Source organism: Centroberyx gerrardi, chromosome 10 (genome assembly GCF_048128805.1).
Source record: "Centroberyx gerrardi isolate f3 chromosome 10, fCenGer3.hap1.cur.20231027, whole genome shotgun sequence".
Taxonomy (NCBI): Eukaryota; Metazoa; Chordata; class Actinopteri; order Beryciformes; family Berycidae; genus Centroberyx; species Centroberyx gerrardi.
Window position 1 is genome coordinate 31,522,864 of NC_136006.1, and position 17,460 is coordinate 31,540,323.

A 17,460-nucleotide genomic window follows, 5' to 3' on the forward strand; every position below is an offset into this window, starting at 1 on the left:
GATGATCTTGACTGCAATCAGAGCAGCGTGAATATATAAGCACTTCTGTCATCTCCGAGGACAACTTACTGGAGCAAGGAAAAGGGGAGGGAGGAGGAGGGGGGAAAGAGAAAAATTAAACCAGCAAATTAATTCCAAACTAAATCCTGCACCTGGAGTTTCCCCAAAGAGAGGCTGTGGCATGGCTGGCAGACTGCTGAAGGACAAGTCTAGTGGAGTGGGTGGAGGGGATGGTGACTTTCAAGGCTTGCCAAGGTCCCCCTGAACTCTGTTTAAACTCTCCAAGAGGGAAGGGAGGAGACAGGGGTGGGGGGGGTAGTCAGTGCAGGGACCCTTGTCAGGGACACCTTGTGTTCTGACCCACTTAAAGCAGCTCGCTGCACAGTGATAGGCAGAAACAGGGCCGAGTGGGCAGATTGCAGTGGCACCTGGGTGCTGGGCAGTATCAGCAGTTCCCTTGCCTGCCAGTGCCGTTCATACTGTAACTTTAATACGCTGCTTCATCTTCGACATGGAGATCTCAACCACTAGAAAAGAGCATCATCCGCCGTCTTTTTCCCACCATTTCAATGTGTGACAAAGGAACAGCAAGGATTGCTGGATTGCTTCTGAGAACAGGAGAGAGAGGGAATACTTGATGCCACTTTGAAATGTCAGCACTGAAGGTTCAGGCCTGTACTCAAACAGTCTCTACTGGCAGTGCGTGAATTTGACCATGGCTAATTGTCCAGGAAACAGAGTACCACAAAAAAGCTAATGGATGTTTTCTAAATATAACTCCCTCCATAGAAAAGCATGATATTTATACACAAACCCAACAGGATATGATTAGATCCAATGGGCTTGGGTTGGGTCAGATACAAACCATAACAAATCAAATGGATTTAAAGTGCATTTCACTTGTCACACTTTACTCACACATTAAGAACACCAAAAGCAATCAAAGAGGCTAAAAGCAATAATCATATAGTCATAAGGGATCACTCAAAAAGAACCAATATAAGCACAATACAGAACAGAGAACAACACAGGATAACGTCAACATTCAAACAATTGCTTAGGCTTGTGCTAGGCTTATATTAAAAAATATTGATGAAAAAAACTATCATTAGTCATTTTTAAAAGCAAATTATTTTAATTTTGGGATTCAGGTTGGACTGGACATGGACTGTTCAAGCCCATGTCCAGCTTTACTGCAAGGCTACCTTTTCGGCCTCCTTGGTATCGTCGAACAGCCTTCTCTGGCGGCGTGCAGGTATGGCCCTGGCTGTCTCCCAGGCCTCCACCCACATGTTTCCTGGGATCTTCATCCTGGCACTGAGCTCGCCCTTCACCACCGTGTCACCACTTTCATCAACCACCTCCTCCTCCACATAGTCCCTGGGTGAGTACCAGCGCACAAAGTCCTCCAGAACACAGCCTTGGTTGGCTGCCTATGGAGAGAGGAGGAACCATGTGTCAACATTTCAATCTGGGCTCACAGCAATGAATTCAAGTTACACTGATCTGAACCTGCATTCATGTCTCTCTTACCGTGGGATCAAGGACATTTTCTGACTTCCATAGAGAGCCATGTAATTGAGTGCAATGCTACAGTCGCTATATACAGATACAGAGTGTATGGGGTAAGGTATGCTCCATAAGGGCTCAAACATATTACACTGAAAGCCCTATATTAAGTTTTTATTGTTAGTCCACAAATCAGAAAACCTTCATAAAAAAAACAACAGTGATAGCATTAGTGGACAGCTAAAATTGAAATGACTAGTTGGCACTAGTATTGACACTTAGCAGTTCCCCCATCAGCAGGAGCTCCAGATGGACAACATATTCCATGTTTCATTCCTGTGACACCACAGGCTCTTGTGGAAGCCTGATTGCAGCAATTGCATCAAAAATGAGTTGCAATGAACCATTTTGTCAATTTGGAACTCATTTCGTAAAACTTTTAAACATTCTAAAATAAAGAGCTGTGGAGTTGTACCAACCATTGCATCTCAACTAACATCAGGAATTAATGTATTGCCTTTGTGAATTAGGAACATTATCTTGATATCTGGGATTACAGAAATACTTAAGTAGGGAGAGAGGTGATCCTCTCCAACTTGGCCCAAAGTGAACAGCACAGGGCAAAGCCCTGCCAGGCCTGGATGGCTGACTTGGTAAGCATTCAGTCTCATGAAATCATTCAAGCTCCCTTCGGTTGATGTTGCTGGTATGCATTAACTATCCAGGCTCAAGCTACTGTGTGCTGTGATCTCTCTAATTCGTTCCAGTCTCTCCTCAGTCAATATTCTGACAATAACAAAGTAAATACTGTGGACTGCCCACTCCCCTCAATTTAGAAATACAGTCTGACAGGCACATTAACATGTGGCACATCAATAGACACTATCCCTACTGTGTGTGTGGGTATCAAAGTATTTTTTGCTAGATCTCAGTGTTATGCATCATCTAATGGCAAACACTGCGCAAAAAGCCATTCTACCCACTCTTGGATAATCAGTGGCAAAGACATCATTGGACTGCCTCATTCCAAAACCACCAGCTCATAATCAGGGCACAATGGGGAAATGGCTCAGTCTCCCTGTCTGCTCTCTGGGAATGAGACCACCTGACAAATCCATCCAGTGGAACTTTTGCTAGTGTTTGACCTTTACACACTGCATGGTGTTCTACGTGTGTGTTTTCCTGGAACTTTCTGTGCTCCACTCACATTGGATAATTAATGAGAAGGACGGCTGGACTAAAGCAGAGGAGACTGATGGGAGGGATGGGGAGTGGGGAGACAGTTGGCTGCTGGGAGGGATTGATGACAGGGTCTCACCCAGCATTTTAGAGACAGGAGGTTTCTCTGTAGCCCCAGGGGGACTGAGCTGCTCCTGATGTCCCCTTCAGGAAAAGATGCTGCGTGTGTGTGTGTGTGTGTGTGTGTGTGCGCGAGTGAGAGAGAAAGAGAGCATACTGTAGTAGTGGTATTAGGGGAAGCGAGGGGCTTGGTGGATCATCCAGGATGCTAAGGCTGTCATATTCCTAAGTCACACCATTCATCATAGCCATCCTGTGTCTGCTTTGCGCCCAGAGGGAGCTGGTAATTAAAGCCAAAATGCCAGATTATGCTTGGCTAAGCACAATTACAGGCCCGTTTCCCGCTAAATTTAGAGGCCATTCTCCTAGCTTAGGGGGCCCATTTACTGCAGTACCTGAGTACACAGGATTCACACATTCTCATTTCAACCTCAGCTTTTGTTGAACTTTAAGCTTTGTGAAAAGGATGTGCCAGAGAATTTACTCAAAAGTAGAGCACTTAGTGGGACACTTACAAAAAACAGGGCACCGCAATGTGACAAAAAAAGTTGCGCCCCCTTAACGTTTTGGGTGAACATCATTTGTTAACGCTTGCCAGGTAAAACGGGCAGGGTTTGTATTCCCTCCAGATTAGCGCAGAAACGGTGCCCTCGACTTAAAATCTCGGCAGGTAGAGTTGTACTCTGGAAAATCCAGAGTATCTGACCTCTTTAGAACCTAAACAAATGCCTATGATAATCAATAGCTCTCTGGAGAAAAATCAGTGAAGCTGTGGATGTTAATACTAAAGCTACCACTGTTTAAAGGATAGGGAGAGAAAAACACCCATGGCACAAATTAATCAAATCCTTAAGTTGATGCATTTAGATAGTCAAGATGTTTCTAACAAGACAGTTTTTAGTAAACATGCAGACAAAGAAGTTACAGTTCAGTGTGCAATTGAATAGCCGTTACAAATGAAATTTCTTGTTCTATTCTCTTGAGGGTAATTCATATATATAGAACTATCATAACAATATAATGACACACTGTTTGAGCACCTTCAGAAATAGCAAAATCTTGAAGGCAGAACTCATGCAGCCATGATAGCAGTTCATTCTGGCTCAAAAAGAGGTTTAGGTAGTGCCTCAGCACCCATACACCTACTACTCCAATTTTATGGATTTTTATATCCAATTTTATTCATTTTTCTGGAACAGACATATGTTTGTCAGTATTAATTCATCACTTCATTTGTTACCAACATGGGTGTTTATAAGTGGCTGGGATTGTTTATAAGTGTCTGGGATCTCTTACTTTGATTCCATAAAAGATGATTGTCATTGCTTTCATAGCTTCAAGTATTTCTTGTGTCATGACATAATTAGCTCAATTTGTTATAATGAGTATATTGTTTAGATTGAATAAGATGTCATTATGGTATGATAAATCAGACATGTACAAAACCTGTTTTCCCCAAAATGTATGATTTTTTCCCTTTTCTTTTGACTTATTTGAGAAACAATGAATGCAATTAATTAGGGTAAATAGAATAAATAAAGCTGCAAGTGGAGAGTTCAAGCAGAGATGGGGGCACAAGGAATGGCATTAGTCAATTACACAGTATCAGCCTACACAGTTTCTCCAATCGTTACAAAACCTGACAGGAAAGGTCTATGGACCAAGGTCTTTCAAAGCTGTTTTTTATATCTTAAATCATCACAGAGTTATTAGCCAATAAAGGGACCTAAGTACATGGAACAAGGTGCATTTGTCTTGGCCATCAGGAGGTGCTACAAATGCAAATAATTCATATGTCAAAATCGATTTAATTTTATGAAACTTGCAACAAAGGCTCTAGGCCTATAATATTGTCATGATATCCTTGAATAAGAGAAATAGCATTTAATATTACAAAGCGTTGCATTGCTCTATGGTAACTGGATTTCCACAACATGGCCAGAAAGGCTTGAAATCCACAATTGCTGCTTGCGGCTATATTTCTTTTTTATTCTCCTCACACATTTTTGTAATTTCCCGTGAAATGGTAAGTGATAGAGAAATGCCATTTGACAAATTGATAGACATTGGTGGTATCTTGTGACTCAAGAAGTATGACCCTGATTGGCCAGATGATGGTGATATAATCCAAAAAATACACACACGTTACACATAGGAGGCCATAACTCCCACAACATGAGTCTGACTGACACCAAACTTGGTTTACATATGCAGCCAGAGTTTCTCTAAAACTTTAATAGGACCTCCCATGTCTGCCATTGGTTTTTGCACAATTTTGGCTTATTTGAAAAACAAACATTTGATATTTCCTCTTTCGCCATTGGTCCAATTGCGACCAAACTTCACAGAAACCATCTATGGACAAACAAACTGATCAAAAATCGTATTCGTTTGGAAGTCTAACTGACTTCAGTTGTTTTGGAGAAGGCTGCTACTGAGTTGTGCTGGCAAGTTCCTTGTGAGTTATATGGACTAACAAACTTCCAGTTTCAACTGGCATGAGGACGAGTAGATAATGACAGAATTTAGATTTTTGGGTGAACTATTCCTTTAAGATATTAAAACATCAAATACAATCTTTAATGACCTTGGTCCAGAGATGGCTCTTGGAAAGTTTTGTTTTTTCTGGTCGCCACTCGCCAGGAGTAGTTTGAAATAAGTTTTTCGCTAAATTTAAAATTGCAGAAAATCCAACATGTGGAACATGATGGTCCTAGTGGGAAGTTTGTAGAGCAAGGACAGCCACATAAGTTTGCCAAGTTTCAGGTCTATAGGACCAACTGTTGTGGAGTTCTAGTCTTTTTAAATTTTTATTTTTGGCTTGCAGTTATAGTGCCACCATCAGATATATTTAATTGATAATAAATCCCACACATCTCCTAAAGCAGCTGACAATTTAAAGTTTGAATGGAGCTGCTAGCTGAAAGTATGTAAGAATTATGAGTCCAAAGTTTTGCAGAGAAGAATAAAGAATAAAGAATAAAATATAGCTGCAAGCAGCAATAAGGCAACCGGGAGCAACTTAGCCATTTAGTCATGAGGTAAAAAGAAGAAAAATGAAATCTGTTTGGCCTAAATCAGTGGTTCTCAAACTATTTTTACGAATGTACCCCCTTTCAGTTTTCAGCCAAGTACCCCTTTCACCAGCACAAAACATTTTGGGGAGGGAAAAAAAGCAAAATGATTATAAATAATGCATTTGCATGTTATTTGGCAGAGTAAACATGAACATTAAATGGGTTGGTCAATTACTTTTGTAATACTTTTACAATTTAGTGAGAAACATGGGCTTGTGCTTCACTTATGATGTTTGTCATTCTGGGTAGCAGGGAGGCAACTGCAGTGATCAGGCCCTTTTCCAGACAGTTTGTTTCTTTGCTTCGTTTTGATCTGGGTCATTGCAGAAAAGGATGTTTCGCACAAATAAGTGGATCCAAAGGGTAATAGCTGCTCCAAAGCTTTCTCTCCCAGCTCAGGGTGTTCCTTTATTTAGTTTTAATAAATTTTATTAAGGTGGCATTATTTTACAATTGTTCATAACATATATATAGATATATATATATATATATATATATATATATATATATATATAAAAAACGACACATTTTTAGAAATTTCCTAGTACCCCCTGCAGTCCTTCAAAGTACCCCTAGGGGTACTAGCACCCCCATTTGAGAAAAACCGGCCCAAGTATCGCCTTTAAACTGTTAGAGGAACTTCACCTAAACCTGCCAGCATACAGAGGTATACTAGTGTCACATTACGGTTGTTGATGAAAAAAAGTTTTGAAAGACTAATGTATAGAAAGGATGGCTTGAAAAGGGTAAAGGCTGGGATTCAGGGGGCCCCATGCTTGCCTTTGCCTAGGGCCCCCAAATTACAAGTCCACCCCTGGTCCTTCCCTAGAGAGGGAGAATTCAAAATAGTGTCAAAAATTCAGTTTACAATGTAAAATTCTGATAATTTGCATACTTAATCTAGAAAACTAAGATTTTTTTTATGAAGACTGAATGCTCCATAAGCAAAAGACGGATGTTTAAAAATGTTCTATCTGATCAATACCAATGACTCAACGATTTCTTTCTTCGAAGTGCTGAGATTTCTGGCTTTCAAACTCCCCCACGTCGATATAGTTTATAAATTACTTTATGCACCTTTAAGTCCTTCAATCAGATTTTCAGCCTTCAACTTTCTAAGGGCATCTCTTGACGACCATTTCCAGACTTTGCTCCAGTGCAGACATCATACTAGATTCTAGTGAGCCGGCATTTCATTTATAATGTAATTAGCGTGACTGTGCCCTGTGTTGGTGTGAGGTGGACTGGATCTAATCTAAGGCCCCCAAGTCTGACACATTGACAGAGAGGCCCCATGACACTAATGGGCTCCTGTGCCAGTCACCAGCAGTCTGTCTATATTGTGTTCATGTGTATGTGTGTGTGTGTCTGTTTGCCTGTTTGTGTGTGTCTGCTCCTGTCTGTCAATGACTATAATGACGCATGTGTGTGTGTGCCTGCCTCAATGCAAGTGTCTAGCTTCTAGCTGTGGGTGTCTGCGAGTCAACCTTAGTGTGTGTGTGTTACTGGGGACCAACAATAGGCTGAATCCATCACCAGTGCAAATTTCCTTGCCAATTTTAGGGGCGATTTAAAGGATAATTCTGAATATTTTCAACCTGGGCCTTATTTTCTTTTGATTGTGTTCGATTGTGTTCAAAATTTCATCACTTACTTCACTGTAGAACTTTACTGCTGCTCTCCAATACACATGGTGAACGCAGTAATCGCCAACAGCTGAATCCAAAAAGCCGTTAAAATACGTCCTTTCAACACAATAACACTCACACCGCAGTTACACGTATCTTTAAAAGGCTATCATTTTTATTTATAAATTTAAAATCAACCATAAACAAACTACAGCAAATATTTCTCATTTCTTGAGGGTGTGGTTGATTGTATTATTGTAGATATAACTGAAAATTGCGATTTTTCATTTGCTGATATTTTTTTACTGCTTGTGTTGACACACTTCCACAATTTGTGATAGAGCCTAACAAAATTCCCACAAATCCTACCTATAATTACCACTAGAAGTTTGATGTGAACACTTTTTCTACCGTTGGCAGTCGTACTTACAGAATATCCGATGAACACACACAGCTTCAGCAGTCTATTTAAGCTCATGCTAGCTAAAATAACATGTCTAATGCTGCAATACACACAAGTATCAGGCAATGGATAATCAGAAGGATATAGGAAGGTTCCATTGCAGTGTGTGTTATTGTATTGAAAGGATGTCTTGTAATCACTTTTTGGATTCAACTGTTGGAGATTACTGCTTTGGCCCTGTATTTGTGTATTGGAGAGCAGCGCTCCTGGCGACCTGGAGGCGTGAATGCTCTCCAATTAAGTAAGTGATGAAATTTTGAACACAATCAATAAAAAAAGGGCAAAAATTTGGAAAATAAGGCCCAGGTTGAAAATAACCGGAAATATAATTTAAATAACTTTGATATTTGGCCATTTAAAGCTGCAATAAGCGATTTTTCTGACCACTAGTGGGCGACAGAAACCGCAACACATTTGTAAATAACACACAGTGAAAACTACTGCACTACGGAAGCCTAGAAGGACAAATGGAAGGATAAATGCTAATAGCTAAGCTAACCATACCTGCTGAGAAGTCTTGCCGGTTACCAGTCTCGCTTTGCCATAAGTTTCTCCCACTGAAGGTTCCACAAAGTGAAGAGGTGGGTTTTTTCATGAGTGGGAGGGGGTGAGGGCCGCTTTTAAACAGCGAGGGAGGTGCCAAGCTAGTTTACAAAAACATGAAAAGCTACTGAGTGGACTGGGAGGACGTTCGTTCCGGAGCGGAATTTGACAACAAGCTTTAGAAAAGAGGTGAAAACAGCAACACAGCTGGCCCGCGTGTGTGAATATTGATTTATATCATTATGTCTCAAGGAAATCTCCACATAGCACACATATTAGTTTCAGGATTGGTTATAGGGTCTGAAATCGCTTATTGCAGGTTTAAAATGTAGCCTAGTACAAGACATTCAGGGTTTCCCACAGCGCTTGACGAGCATAGATAGCTGCCTTAACAAAAGGACACCCCACCTTAACTGTAAAACCCACCTGTAAAAAAAAGTTTATTTTCGAGACCCAAGTCATGTTGATGAACACAGCATCTCACCGTGACATCTGCTGGACAAAAGCGATATTGCAATGAATGAATAGCATGTTATTTTGGGAGAAGCCATCAAATTATGGGAGTAAAGTTAACTAATTGTTAAAACTTAAGGTGATGTTAAAGACATAATATGGCATTTAGCTCAGTTAGCGAGTATAAGTCTGTTAAATAAGTCAAGTTAGTGACCTCAATTTATTTTCTTCATGCCATTGCAAACCATGACTGCACATTGCACTGCATCCTCCCTGTATTTACTGGTAGGCTATACTTCATTGGCCTACAAGCAAGCTGATAGAAAGCTGACTTTGCAATGGCAATGCAAACTAATTTGAGTTTATTTTGCATGTTACTTGCATGTTACACAGAAATGGTGTGCTTGGTATTTATTTAGGTGTTTAGGTTAGTCAGTGACTAAAAGCTTGACAAACACATTGTGGGAAACGCACATACAGGGTCAAAAATAATGATGAAATAAAGTTGATTTAGAGTAAATTTTTCTTAAAATGTAAAAACGTGATTCTTGTGCATTTAAAAGCTACATCTCAACTGAAATCATCGTGCCTACTGTGTTTGTGCTTGTGTGTGTCCCTCCACCAATCCCCCAGCATGATGATGAATAGTATACATCGCACCCACCAAAGCTATTATTGTGAACTAAAAAGAAAACAAATATGCAAACTAGGTGTGAAAAAACATTCACTGAAATAAAAATAAAAATTAGAGTTTACAAAAAAACGAAAACTAAGCTAAAACTAAAATAAAACAAAAATGCAGTTTTCCTTAGTTTTCTTTTTGCCAGCTAGCCAGCTAGTGAAAAGTATTGTGAGTGGAAGATTTTTTTCTCTCTCATTTTGCCATTTCTGTGGCTATGCTGTGACTATGCAACAAGATTGTGCTATGTCTCATGAGCAGCCTGGGCACCTGTTGCTCACTCACATTGGAAAAAGAATTGGCAAGCAATGGAGCCAGCAGTGAGAATAATTGGGATTATTTTGAGTATGATTCTGCCTCAGATAAGAGCAAGTGTCTTGTAGTGAACAATAACGGTAAGATTTGTGGAGCGCTTATCAAGGGAAAAAAACCTATGAACTTGAAAGTACTCTTGAAAAGCTTGCATAAAGAGGCCAACCAAGCTTTCATCAAGTCCAATAAGGCGAGACAGAGTGAATCAGAAGCTAACGTAACCACTCGTCAACCAGATTGCACTGCGAGGGAGTGCCAGGCAGTGCACAATGGAGAAAAACAGAAAACACTGGCATAATGCTTCCAACAACCCGATAGCTGGACAATGAATACACCTGAACACCATAAGCATGAGGAGGTATTGGTGCACGTGTTTATAGACTGTATGTCTACACGACACATAACAAAAATGTTAAAGCAAAATGGAACTAAATTTAAAAAAAAATGAAAACCTTTCAAAATAAAATAAAACAAATAAATAAAAACTAAACCCACGCTGAAAACTAACCAAAACTAAACTTGTAAGCCCATATGGGCTGGGCACCAAATGGTGTATGACACAAATAAAATCATCAATCAATCAATCAATCAATAGTAGAGTCAGAGTAATAGTCAAAGTAATAGTAGTAGTAGTAGAAGTGGTAGTAACAGCTTTAGTAGTAGTAGTAGTAATAGCAATAGTAATAGCAGCAGTAGCAGTAATTGTAGTAGCAGCAACAGAAGCAGTAGCATTCAAAGCAGCAGCAGTAATAATAGCAGTACTAATAGCTGCAACACCAGCAGTACTAGTAATAGTAGTAGCAGCAGTAGTAGTAGCAATAGTAGTAATAGTAGTAGCAGTATTAATAGCAGGAGCAGCAACAGTAGCAGTAGTAGTATCAGCAGTAGTAGCAGCAGCAGTAGTAATAGAAGTTAGTAATAGCAGCAACACCAGCAGTAGTAGTAATAACAGTAGTACGTAAATGTGTGGCAGCATGTGTTGCTGCCTTATTGTGTGTGGATCTGTTATGACTTGCATTTGTGTTCATGTGCATGTGTGTGTTCAGCCTACCTTTGTGTATATGTATGAGTGTACATTAGTGCATGGTGTCTCTGTCTCACCTTAAAAGACTCCATGTCTGAAAGCAGACAGGCGCTCTGCATGCGGGCGCGGAGGTGGGCGCCCTCGGCTGACGTGCCCAGTTTGGCTAGCACCTCTGACTGCTCCTCTAGGAGATCCTCTGTCATGGGAGCAGGCTCCTGGAAGATCCAACACACACGGCAGTGCAATCAGCATGGAAATGAGGCGTTGTCTATTTGGCATTCAAAGGTTTCAGTTTATTTCAACCTACTCCATTCAATTAATTTGTGCTGGAGGATTTTTACTTTGTTGTATTGCAATGGCATGTATGAATTGTCACAATATAATGAGTGGCCGACATGTTTCTGAAGTATCTTCTTTCCTGTTTGTGTTTTCAAACATGTGGCTTCAACAATGTGGGCTAATGACAATACTATCAAAATGAAATATGTTTATGATTTAAATAATGCCTTTTAACCTTTGGAGACACTTCACATAAACCAGCCAGTATACATAGCTGCATTAGTGTCCTAGGACCACACAGCACTCGATCTCATGACCTTTCTTGCCATAGACAGGTCACAAATTTGTCGAGCCAGCTAGAAAGTGAGTCCACCTGTATTTTTTCACAGTATGGCTATGTCTGACTATGTATGAGTATGTTCCTGGTGGTTTTAAAGGGTAATTCTGTTTTTTTCCAACCTGGACTGTATTTTCCTAGGTTTTGCCATCATGACGATTGATTGTGTTCAATAATTCATCAATTACTTCACTGTAGAGCTTGATGTAGCTTCAATTATCCAGGAGTACTGCTGCTGCACACGCCCCCACAGAGAAAACACACTCTCCAACAGCGATTAAAACACATCCTTTCAACACAATAACATTTGCACTGTAGTTAAACATGTCTTTATATAAAAAAAGAAAATCATGACATTTCAGTTATAATAGCCCATTTGATACTTTTTTTGGTTGGTTACACACTTCCTGTTTACTTTACTGGCTGCCAGTTTTCTGCTGCATTCAGTTTTTATCAGAAGTGGTTGCTTCAGCTACTGATGTACTTGTTGGAACACCCACATCCAAAATCATTTGTATTTATGAATTTAAAATCAACCATAAACAAACTAAGGCAGATATTTCTCGATTTTCTTAGGTACGGTTTATTGTATTAGTGAATATAACTGATAATTTTGATATTTAATTAATACCTTGGACTGCTGACTTTGGTGGATCCCTGCTATGTTTACTGTTTGTGTTGACACACTTCCTAAATTCATGATGCCAGGTGGGAGATAATGGAGCCCCCTAACAATTACCACATATTGTACTTGTAATTACCACAAGGAGGTTGTCATGAATGTCTTTCCCAGTCGGCAGTTGTATTTACAGAATATCCAATATGCACTTAACGCAGCATCAAAGTTACTTGAGCGGTCAAGCTCATGCTAGTTAAAATAACACATAATAACACGTAATACCGCAATATACGCAAGTTTCAGGCAATGGATAATTGAAAATTGGATGTAGGCAGGTCCTATTGTAGTGTGAGTGTTATTGTGTTGAAAGGACATGTTTTAATCGCTTTTAAGGTTCAACTGTTGGAGAGTGTATTTGTCCTGTTGGTGTGTGTTGGACAGCAGCGCTCCCGGCTAACTGAAGCTACACCAAGCTTTACGGTGAAGTAAGCAATGAAATTCTGAACATAATCGTCATGATGCCAAAAAATAGGAAAATAAAGACCAGGTGGAAAATAACCAGAATTATCCTTTAATGTCCAAAAAAATCTTTTGCCACTGTTATTATGGAATTTGCTTGAACAAAGGAGGCAGTGAAAAAATGTAAAAGTAAATTGAATTTATTTTGTCAAAAAGGCAGCCTGTATAATTATGTTTTTACTTGAATTGATGAATTGATAGAGAAGTCCTTGAAGATCAGATATTGGTGTAGATAAATAAAATCTGTTCAGCCTTTCAAGAGCCATACGTTTTGATATGCAAATTATTCCACATTTGTCTAATGTAGTGAGTTTACCAAAATTTCAATTTTGCAGAAACAATTCTGAAAAGATTTGTCAAGTATTGGGCTAATAATTAAAATGTCTGTGTACAGTACAATTTACAGTACAGTACAGTGTACTGCAGATTATTTGGAAGCTGGTATGGTGTCATTTGGTGGTACAATTTCCACTAGGTAGCAGTGTACAAAGGATTCTTCTTCCATGGGCCTACATCCTTAGAAAATTGTACACCTGTAGTACATATGGCTAATTTTTAATGATTTTTTGAAGTTTTGAACTTTCAATGGTTGTTACAGCGCCACCATCAGGAAGATTGGCCCCATATTACAGTATGCCTCGTTTTGGACCCAACTACTGTGCAAACCTTTGTGCATTTAGAAGTAGTAGTGGTATGCTGGGCTGTCTGAATAACTAAAGGGTAAAAATAATCCAACTCAAAGACCTATTATGATGACAAGTGAAGAGAAAGGGAGCTAGGCTGAGGAGACCCAGACAACAGTGCCGTTCTCAGTGACCCCTGTCAGTCACTTAGCACTGCACTGGCCAGGATCTGACAGAACCTTGATATCATTAATGCACTGTTGAACCATGGGACCAGCTGCATCACCAGGAAAACCAATCACTGCGTACTAATCAACTGCGGTAAGGCAGCAACCGTAACAACCATAGTAGCAGGCTTCAGACAACAGTCTCTGAGCAGTCGCTCAACCTAAAATGTTAGGTTGGAAGGTTTTGTGCTGCGTTCACATTCTGGCCTGAAGAAAAAACCATACCAGTCAACCTCGTGGGATGGCTCTAACATCAACAGAAACAACAAAACGCCATATCCCAGTTTTTAACTGGGATAAAGCACATAACTATCCATGGTGTAATGATATGAATGTTGTTTTCAGGGAAGCTGACCAGCAATATATTTTCAGAAACGGTTTAGGATGGAGCATTCATTATATTAACTACAAGTTATTTCTCGACTATAAAGAAAAATGGGCTACTGACATCTGGCTCAAACCGAAACTTAAAACACATAATCAAATTAAAAACATGTATAGTCCAGAACCTTATGTTAGCCTACTTTACCCGTGGAAAGATCCAGAAGATCTCTGTGTGCCCAGTTGAAAACTGGCACCCTCCCTCTGGCTATTGAGGTGGGCAGGTTCAATTCTATTGTTGAGGAGGAGAGACTTTGTACTGTATGTGAACTGGGTGTTGTTGAAGATGAATTTCATTTTTTGTTTCATTGTACGCTATATGAGGAACTAAGACTGCTTTTATTTGAGAAAATGCAAAAGAAGCCCGAGTTGTTCTGGTTAGGAGATGCGTTTAAGTTGGAATGGTTATTCAGAGAGGAAGTTTTTAGTGTGGCCACTTTCATTGGGAAAGCAAGGAAACTGAGAATGGAGAAGCTGTTTATTTGAATGTATGACTTTGATTTGTATGTTTTGACTATTTGTTTCTGGTTCTTGTTTGGTGGAGCTCAACGTCTCTGTGTCTTGTAAGCCCATACGGGCTGGGCACCATGTGGTGCACGACGCATTAATAGAACTATATCTATATATCTATCTATCCTTCTCATTGTCAAGGCAATTTTGATAAACCAACATCCCACCATTTGATGTATAATGTACAATGAAACTGATACAGGGTGGGTTTCCCAAAAGGTGCTAAGAATGTCTTGATGTATCTCTTGAGGAAAATCTTTGCTTCCATGAATGTTTCTAAAAGCATGTCGTAACCCATGTAGTTTGTGACATTTCTCAACATCCTTGGACTTGTCATGAGTTTTGAAGTATCTCTTTATGGGTAGCAGTTCAGAGTGACCATGGCTATATTACCATTCCATATGATAGCTATAACAAAACACTATAAGCATTTCCTTTTCACCTCAACATGATGTTAAGTAGAAAAAAATAACATTATTTATATCTACCAAGGGTGCTTTTTTCTTGAAGTGCAGAATCACCAAAGCTATTCAAAATCCTATTAGGGTTACTTGTGTTAATAATTAAGGATTGACAGACTAAAACAGGAGCAATATAAAATACTCAAATCTAGTTTGCCGTTCATTTAATGATAAGCAAGACTACAAAAAAAGAATGGATAAGGACAGTTGGCCAATGACAATTGTATTCACAATGAGCTCTAACACAATTAACAAAAGATGACAGCGTTGGCTCCTAACATCTGGCTACACTACTGTACCCACAACAACGTTTTCAGCCATTTGTAGACAGGCTATTATGTTACATATCTTGGAAACCAATGACAAAATACTTTACTCATGTATGGAATCATAGGCATATTTTCAAAATCAACAGAGTAGGTTAAATGCATTTTTATTTTTGTAGGTAATGATACCATATTGTTTCCAATAATGTAAGTCAGTACAGCACGATTTGGCAAGATGATTAGTCTGCTATCGACCTACTGGTTTCCAGTCACACCGGGGGAGGGTGGGGTTCATTAAGTGTATCTTCCAAGTGTGTTGCGAAATCACTCATCAACACATACTTTTGGAAACACTCACCAAATTTCCACAACATATCTTCAGAAAATACTTGAAGTAGGTTGTGAAGTCTGTGTGACTGTTAATTTTCATTTAATTTAATTTAAAAATGTCTAGTGGCTTTTATTTTGCAGAAACGATTAAATATGCTTCCCAATTGGAAGCCAAAGCCAGGAATTACAATAACCCAGCCAAACCAAAATTTGTCGGTACATCTTCTCCTGGAAAAGTTTCTCTGGACTCCAAAATGAACAGTTAGACACCTTTGCTCATCTTCATTTCTCTTCTTTATGTTCATTTGAGGACACAGGAAGAGCAGGTGGACAAATGTATGTGGCTACATCTTTTTTGATAGATTTTCCAAACTGCGGTTTCCAAGCAAGTTTCCAACAAGGGAAAATTAAACTTTTGTCACCAAGCTGCACCTGCAGGTGTTGAAGGCAGCACTTTCTGCCAGTGTTGGCAGATTTTATCGTCATTCTCCTATTGAAAAAAAGCAATAACCATGATGCAGCATTAGTCTTGTATGGAGCTACATTTACATTACATTGTAAGCATTTAGCTAGCACTCTTGTCCAGAGTGACTTGCAATGAGTAAGCAGGTAAAGGTTCAGGGTGCATTCTATTTGGCCAAAATGCATCTTATCCTCCGTCCCCCGTCCTCGACTCCCTGACGCCACCAGTGTTGGGCGGTAATGCATTACTCAGCAACGCGTTACAGTAATGTGGTTACTTTTTTCAGTAACGAGTATTGTAAGGGATTACAATTTCAAAATCATTGATTACATTACAGTTACTAATCCCAGTAACGCTCCGTTACTGCGTTACTAAACCTGAACCCCCTTCAACCGTTTCTTTTCTCTCCTTTGAAATTTTCTAAGGTTTTTTTTTTTTTCAAAATCCCAGTTTGTTTTTTTCCTCATATGTATCTTAATGCTGCATTCCATTGGAAGTCGGAGGTCGGTAGTTCCGAGTTGGAACTACCGACCTCTGATCTAAATGCGTTCCAGTGCGTCTTCTCGGGAAAACATGGACGCAGCAGCCTTTGCCCATTAACGTTAACGTTAGGTGTCTGACAGCTCTAGTTACGTTAGCAAGCGAGTTCATACAGCAAAGACTTCTATCTACTAACGAAGCGCAAGTCAACTGAATTACGTCACAAATGGAAGCTACAAAGTTGTTACAATATGTGTTCATAACACAAAAACTACATATCAAGTAAAATCAAGTTTTATTAAGTACAAATTGATGCTGTGACGTCAGCTGTGTTTATGTCGGACAACTTGGGCGGAAAGAATTTTGTCCAACTTTCCGACTGGGAACTCTGACTTGAACGACCGTTCCTTTGTACTTTTCCGTGTTGGAAGTCGTTTTTCTCCGAGTTCTGAGTACAATGGAATGCAGCTATAGGACATTGTGTTGTGACAGAATTACCGTTTGGAGATAATACATTTTTACTAAACCTCATTAACAGCCTTTGATTTTGCACATTATGCTCTTACAGCTAGATGTATGGTAATTTAGTGGTATATAAAGAATTAAGCTTTGGTTCATTGCTAGTGAGATGTCAAATAGCCTATATGATCATTCCCTAACCAGAGCCGCAAAAAGGATAGGAAGTTCAACAATAACACACACACACACACACACACACACACACACACACACACACATATCAGCTTAAAGGATACGGCTGGTGTTTTTAAATACATTTCTTGTAGTCAATAAATCCTATGAAAATAACAAAATCAACAACGCGTTTGCTCTACTCCCATTACTTTCCGACTTCCCACGTTCCCTTTTTAGCCTTCAAACCGGAAGTCACTGGCTCCAATTGTAAGCTAAAAACCTTGAAATACAGCTCACAAAGACATAGTTTCAATTTTAAAAATTGCTAACTGTTACCATGAAAAG

At 39.5% G+C, this 17,460-nt stretch overlaps 1 protein-coding gene across 1 annotated transcript in view; it reads right to left on the reverse strand.

The window, feature by feature from the left end:
• The window catches only part of rab3gap1 (RAB3 GTPase activating protein subunit 1), a 68,871-nt gene that overhangs the window by 22,715 nt on the left and 28,696 nt on the right, over positions 1 to 17,460 (reverse strand). Inside the window, exons 18-19 of the mRNA XM_071912427.2 lie at positions 11,065 to 11,202; positions 1,206 to 1,433 (exon numbers count right to left, since the gene is read on the reverse strand). Of these exons, the coding sequence (XP_071768528.1) occupies positions 1,206 to 1,433; positions 11,065 to 11,202 (366 nt within the window). The remainder of the gene's footprint in view (positions 1 to 1,205; positions 1,434 to 11,064; positions 11,203 to 17,460) is intronic.